This window comes from Lathyrus oleraceus, chromosome 1 (genome assembly GCF_024323335.1).
Source record: "Lathyrus oleraceus cultivar Zhongwan6 chromosome 1, CAAS_Psat_ZW6_1.0, whole genome shotgun sequence".
Lineage (NCBI taxonomy): Eukaryota > Viridiplantae > Streptophyta > Magnoliopsida > Fabales > Fabaceae > Lathyrus > Lathyrus oleraceus.
The window spans coordinates 91370681-91377941 of record NC_066579.1 but is presented as its reverse complement, the minus strand read 5'-3'; the positions used below and the strand labels follow the sequence as shown (position 1 = coordinate 91377941).

Sequence of the window (7261 nt, the reverse complement as noted above, 5' to 3'; positions counted from 1 at the left end):
TTAATATGAATGATTCCAATCTGGTTATGTGTTTTGCTTAAATGGTGGCACTGTGAGCTTGAAAAGTTCAACGCAAGATGCAGTTGCTGATTCTACAACTGAGGCCGAGTATATTGCTGCCTTAAGTGCAGCAAAGGAAGCTGTTTGGATCAATAAACTTGGCATAGTCCCTAGCATTGTGGATCCCATTGGTCTCTATTATGATAACAATGGTGTTATCGCACAAGCTAAGGAGCCTAGATCTCACCAACGATCCAAACACATACTTAGGCGTTGTGCGAAAATATGTAAAGTACCTACACTTGACAATATAGCTGACCCACTGACAAAGCCTCTTGCGCAGCAGAAGCATGATGGCCATACTAGATCAATGGGCATACAGGGTATGCCTGATTGGCTCTAGTGCTAGTGGGAGATTGTTGGTGTAAGCCCTAGAGGCCAATACTTTTGGTACTTGTATCGAATTATTTATTAATAATAAAAGGCATTTTCTTTATTAAGGTTGATTAATAAAGTCCCTAGAATAGATAGTCCGTTTAATGTATTAAGTGTGACTTAATCATGAGAACACATTAAACATAAGGGCACTATTCTTAAAGTATCCGTAGTCGAGCTTTAATGTGAAGTGGGATAACATTAAAGCATTAAGACTATTATGTTTGTAGACTGATGATCACATCTCATGGATCATGGATAAAGAGTTATCAAGTCTTAAACATAGGTATGAATATTAGGAGTAATATTTATACCGGATTGACCCGCTATGAGAATACTATATAGAAAGTTATGCAAAGTGTCATAAGTTATTCTCATGGTGATAATAGTGTATACCACTCTTCGGCCTGAAACCACTATGGATCCTAGATGTAGAGTCGAGTGCTTTGTTGCTGATCTAACGTTGTCCGTAACTGGATAACCATAAAGACAGTTGATGGATACTCCACGAAGCATGCTGAGGGACATGAGTGTCCTAGATGGAATTTGCCAATCCTGCGTAACAGGATAAATGTCTATGGGCCCAATATTGAACTGGACAAGGGTGACACGGTCTATACCTTGTGCTCAATATAGACATAAGGGCAAAGGGGTAATTATACACATAATTATTATCACAGGAGGTTTTGTCAGATCACATGACATTTTCGTGACTTGGGTAGCAGTGATGTGTTGCTAGATACCACTCATTGTTTATTATGTTAAATGCGTGATTTAATATAATTGCCAACGCCGCGAAAACCTATAGGGTCACACACAAAGGGCGGATTGATGAGAGATAGAATAATTAAGGAACATCGTAAGGTACGGTGTACTTAAGTAGAATACGAAATATGGTAAGGTACCAAATACTTAAGTGATTTTGGCATTTTATGAGATATGGGCCAAAATGCACTTAAGTGGGCTTTTTGGCTTGAAGCCCACACAAGTGGTTCTATAAATAGAACCCCTTGGGTAGAAGCATTGTAACTCACTGAGACAGACAACACAACTGAAGAGTTGGAATTTCGTATCTCTCTCTCACTCAAAGCCTTCATTCATAACAGCTAGCACTGCTATTGAAGGAATCCGTTCGTGTGGACTGAGTAGAGACGTTGTCATCGTTCAACGTTCGTGATCGCCCCGTGGATCTGTATCAAAGGTTTTGATCATTATCAGAGATATGCACCAAAGGTTTGAATCGCCACAAGAGGTAACGATTCTATCACTGATCATGCCCATTCGTAATAATATTATAAACTAGCCTTCAAATAAGGATAGCATTAAGGGCACCCCCCATAAATAGAAAAACAATGAATTTAGGATTTTTAGGGTGGCACGGTAAATTAAATAGAACACTATGCCTGTTTTTTTTATGAAATGGCATGGTAAAATTTCGATTTGGAATCGATTTTCTAAAAAATCGAGTTTTTTATACTAGTTCGCTTAAAGGCCAAAAACGCATGAACACAAGGGTCAGAACACGAGGATACGATTCTTATGACTCTAATATTGATTAAAATCGACATAGTCCCGAGAAACAGCGCCAATTTCAATGAAAAACGTCTAGCAAATGAGATTAGGATTTTTTTTTATAGATACATCTCCGAATTCACCATAGCAAATTTCGGAGATGAATCTTCAAATCATTTTTTGGTAAAAAACTGAGTGACTGTTTGATTTATGAAGGATTGAATGATTTAAGGTGCATCCGGAGATGCATCTCCGAAAATTTTCTGGATGCATCTCCGAAAATTTTCTAAAAGCATTTTTTGAGTTTTTAAGAGTGTGAATCGCACATGAAGGTAGGAAAATAAATTGACGTAATTTATAGCTCAAAATGTGTTATTGAACTCAATAAAAAAAACCAGCCCAATATGATTAAGTTGTTTGTATTAACCTGCAACCCGTCATAACCCAATTCGTCCAAAACAGACAGAAATAATCTTATATGACTTAATTGTAGATTAGACTAGACTCAATGAGATTTTTGGACCTGAAGCCGTCCAGCCCAACCCGATGTCCAACTATTTCTTCAATAACCAAATTCTCATAACTTTTTAAAAATAATTAAGAAAAACAACTTATAACTTATACATAAAAGTATTTAGTTATAGTTTTTCTTTAAATGTAAAAAGAGTTTTTATATAAAAGTTATATAATAAACATTTATGTTTTAAGCATTTTATTAAACTATATATTCAAATAGGCTCAAAACAAAATTATGCATGTTTTTATATATTTAAAAAAAAAAATTTAAGCCCATCATTAAGGTTAAAAGCTACTACTACAAAACAGGGTTTAATCTAAAAGAATTAAATATTATTTTTGAAAAAAGAAGTTATGTTTCCAACTATTACAAGTCAGTACTATTGTACCTATACAAAAATAAGTGATTCTTAATGAATACACTCTTCCTACAAGACTGAATTAGTACAACAAACTCTCACTTAAGCTGAAAACTGCATGACATATCTTGAAAACAAAATGTATACATAACACCTTGCCCTTAGCGGCATGCTTCAAGAGCCATTCCATGACCTATACTTGCATATTCCACGACGATCTCCTGCAAAACAGTCGCGAATAGATTGCAACATAGCACGCACGGCAGGAATGTGAATCAACCCTTCATGCTGCTCCTGCAAAACAAGTTTATCGCAAGATTTAGCTACATCACTATAGCTTCCTCAAAGCTTAGATCAGACAAACCCAAAAAAGAAGTGAAAAAATACCACTTGTGCAAGCCTTTCTTCTAAAGAACTTGCAGATGTATCAGCACACATGAATATCTTTCCATAAGCTGTTTTAAGGCTCCTGATCTGAATTGAATGTTACCAAATAGAATTGTTTAGTTGCGATGACTTATAACTGAAAGCAACTAAATTAGTAATATGTTGTGAAGCATGAACCTCTTCAATGTTGAATCCGCGTCGAGCAAGGCCCACTAAATTTAGGCCTCGAAGCTCAGCTCTATCTCCCACTACCATCATGTACTTTGGAACATCTTGTGAAACCTTCATTTATGTAACAACATGACATTGTAGTTGCGCACCTGAGTAATTGTAAATCATTTGGCTTGGTAAAAGTATATGCTTTCGAAAAATGGACTGTGTGGTGTATTTCATATTTTTGAAAAATGCGACGAACTCGTGTTGAAATCATCTCCATGAGCATTCGTCATTTCTTAGAAATAGATCACATTTATTTTTTTGCTCTTAGCCTTACATTTTATAGATGTCCTTAGTGCAACAATCATTTCCCGATACAAAAACGACTGATTCAAGACTTTGAGATTGGATGAAAAACCTACCACGGAACCACCACCAAGAAAAGAGAACGAGCCAAGATGACAGAACTGGTGAATTACCGTCGCACCAGCAGTGTGAACATAGTCCTACATAACAAGAGTTTCAATTAACTTTACAATACCATGCTTAAAACATAAGAAATTAACGAAACAAATATCATATAAATACACTTCAGTTTTCACAAGAACTTACTTCCACCTCAACATGCCCGGCTAGAAGAGTGTTGTTAGCAAAAATATTATTGCTGCCAATCTTGCAATCATGGGCAATATGACAAGCTCCCATAATTAAATTTCCATCACCAATTACCTGTTCAAATAATGAATGAAAAGATGTATAAGCTTTTTACGCATCTTGAAATTCTGTTTTTCTTTATCAGCAAAAAAATGATTGATCGCATCTTCTTACCGTTCTATCAGTTGATTTTGAAGATCGGTGGATTGAAGTATGTTCCCTAATATCATTGTTATGTCCAACTTCTAGGTAACACTCATCTTCTGGCTACAAGGCAAGAACAATTAAGAGCATAGACGTTTTCTAAAATAAGCGACGCATAACAACTACATGAGTATGCAAAACACAACCTGAGTACATTTGACACCAATCACAGGTAACCAACTAACACGAGTATGCCACTCATCTCATTTCAAGGTTGTCGAACTCTGTCTAGGTAACCAACTAACATAGTTGAAAGTGAATGAATTATGAATCATACCTTGTATTTCAAGTCTTGACATTTGACACCAATCACAGCATGATATCCTATTGTGTTATTGCTTCCAATGACAGTACATCCAGGACAATCATCGCCAACAACAGCGCCACTGCAAGATTAACCTCCCCAAATAAACATGAACATATATAATGGTCCAAACTCCAAACCAAAGACTATTCAATAGAGCATAATCTTAGAAGAAAACAGTGACATTAACTATGAACTTACGTCATCAGCGTACAACTGTCCCCTAACTCAGTATTTCCAAAAACATGGCTTCCTGGATATAGCCGACAACCATTCCCGAGCTTTGCCGAGGAACTGATAGAACAAAAAGGTCCAATGGAAACTCCCTATACATATAAATGTCCAAAGTCAATAGTTGCAGACAACAATTTGCATTGATATTAAAAAAACCTGCATCTTAGCAGTGTAGAAACATCATAAGAAGTGCATAAAAAGTGAGAGATACCCAATTGAAAAAGAATAGAAATTTCAACAGCCCAATAAGAATTAAGAAGAAAAATTTGGTTGAAAAGCAATTACCTGACCGAGGATGGCATTGGGATGAACAGTGGCAGTAGGGTGAATGATGGAGCTGGAAGCGTAAACCCTTTCATCATCGGCAACATCTAATACATGAATGAATATAACAAGAATTCAAAAGGCTAAACAAGTTTATAGCATAGAATGGTTGATACGACAAGTTTGAAGAAAAAGAAATGAAAAAAATGGTTACAAGAGAGGAAGCGTGAAGTTTGGAATATTCGAAGAGATGAGGAAATGGAGTTTCGTGTGCTGAGTTTCATCAAAGACATGTTTGCTTTTTCTTTTGCGGCTGCAAAATTGTGATTCATTCATAAATATTCTCTCGTAATTCCAAAACTGCCCTTGTCTCAAAAAATTAAAAAATAAAAAGTTTATAATTTTGGACCTAGTGAAAAGATGATAAAAATGTCAACCATCTTCTCTTAATTGATATTGGAATCCTTCTCTCGCGCTTCATTTTATACTTGACATCCTCCATATTTTAATAAACAAAATATCTGATACTTACCCAAATATTTGATAGTGTATCTGAAATATCCGGTGCATCAGAAATATAAAGATATCTGGAATAATTGCGTAGTACTAATATTTATAAAAAAATAGAAATTATTAGATATTTAGTCAATTATTGAAAAATCTGGTAATTACAAAAAAGTACGCAATTGAACGATTACGATTTTGTCTATATTTTTAAACGGGTGTGATTGCACCAACTATATTGTATTGTCCGAAATGACTTTGAAGTTGTATAAACAGGGGTCATGCGTTGTTAACTTGCATAGCATCATACAATGCTTCTTCTTCAGTTTCTGTTCAAGGCAGAAGTGTACTTCAACGAGATGAAAATTCCCATAGAGTGTTGCCTTACAGAGGGTGCCACATGTCTCGCCTCCTTCACATCAGAGTTGGATGGATTATTGTTAGACATTGATAACATAAAAGTGAGTAAGATTGAGTTTCGTGAAAATTGAATTGATACTTATGGCAGGGTGAAATACAACCTTATTGAGTTGCAGACCAATGAAGATATGAAAATCTATGTGGAAAATATATCACCGTAGACTAACTAAGGTACTGATCGAGTTTGATGCGACAATCTTTAGATCTATCGACGATATAATGAAGATTGTTGACACGTCCAAAATCACTCGACAGTCTTTAGGTTGTTGGAAATTGTAAACAATAATTGTCATGAGTATGCTCCAATATGACAAAAATAGGTGATTGAGTTAACGGCAATAAATGCATTGCAAATAGTCCCACATAGAAAGTGGAGTTAACATTAAAAGCATTTATAAGGACATTGAAACATTAAACTCATCAAAGGATCCAAAGAGGATAAAGTGCCACATGGACATATGTGGTGGTCCCAAGCATTATGCCACATGTCACATCCAAACAACCCTTCGCTGGTGTAGCCACCGGCTCCGGGACCGGGTCTGAGGGCGTGGGCGTAGAGGCGCTAGTGGCGGCTTATAGGCGGCACTTGAAGTGGTGCATTGTATGATCATAGGTGAACCATTGCAACATATGGTGAAAATGTGTTGTTTCATCAAGAGATGCAAACTTATGAAACAACACATGCATGATCTATAAATACATGATTCTGAATTCGAAAATCATTCACTCAAAAATCTGCACATCCTCTTAAATATTCCAGACACACTTCCTTGCATTCGAGTTCTTCACCTGTCTTGTGCAGACTCGATCAAAAGGCTGAATTATTCTGGGTATTCTTGCTTTCCGACTGTAAGACATCAAAGAGATGAACTACTTTTAAGGAAAGTGACTTTGTTAACGATTCAACCTGGATCCATTTAATCTTCTCGAAATTTCTAACAGTCTTAAAAGTATTTACACAATGGCTTCCGATGCTGCAGTTTCAAGCATCAAGGTTATGAATCAGGATCTTGTCAAATTGGATCGCTTTGATGGAACCAACTACATCAGATGGTAAGGCAAGATGACATTCCTACTGACTGCCCTGAAGGTTCACTATGTCTTAGATCCTGACTTAGCATCAATTCCTGAACCATCAGAAAATGAATCTGTAGAAGTCAAGAAAGAGCGCAAGAAATGTAAGGAGGACGAACTGTTATGTCGTGGACATATTCTGAATACACTGTCTAGTCGTCTCTACGACCTCTATACGTATAATCCATCTGCAATAGAAATCTGGAAAGCCAAAGAGGAAGGTATGAAGAAGTTTTTA

General features: G+C 36.3%; 1 protein-coding gene across 1 annotated transcript; it reads right to left on the bottom strand.

The window, feature by feature from the left end:
- Nucleotides 1-2774: 2774 nt before the first annotated feature.
- LOC127118289 (probable acyl-[acyl-carrier-protein]--UDP-N-acetylglucosamine O-acyltransferase, mitochondrial) lies at nucleotides 2775-5480 on the bottom strand. Its single transcript, XM_051048463.1, has 11 exons — nucleotides 5435-5480; nucleotides 5240-5338; nucleotides 5047-5132; nucleotides 4729-4853; nucleotides 4501-4609; nucleotides 4194-4286; nucleotides 3978-4094; nucleotides 3788-3871; nucleotides 3387-3491; nucleotides 3210-3296; nucleotides 2775-3116 (listed from the first exon to the last, which is right to left on the bottom strand). Exons 1-11 carry the CDS (start codon nucleotides 5463-5465, stop codon nucleotides 2997-2999), a joined length of 1056 nt encoding a protein of 351 aa, XP_050904420.1. The 5' UTR covers nucleotides 5466-5480; the 3' UTR covers nucleotides 2775-2996.
- Nucleotides 5481-7261: the final 1781 nt, after the last annotated feature.

What these genes read in the sequence shown, in the direction of transcription:
- LOC127118289 (XM_051048463.1), bottom strand. Translation starts at nt 5,465, where the DNA reads ATGGTTGACATTTTTATCATCTTTTCACTAG. An exon ending in AACTTCACGCTTCCTCTCTT is followed by an intron (nt 5,133 to 5,239) that starts GTAACCATTTTT and finishes TTCATGTATTAG; the next exon opens with ATGTTGCCGATGATGAAAGG. An exon ending in GCGGATTCAACATTGAAGAG is followed by an intron (nt 3,297 to 3,386) that starts GTTCATGCTTCA and finishes CATTCAATTCAG; the next exon opens with ATCAGGAGCCTTAAAACAGC.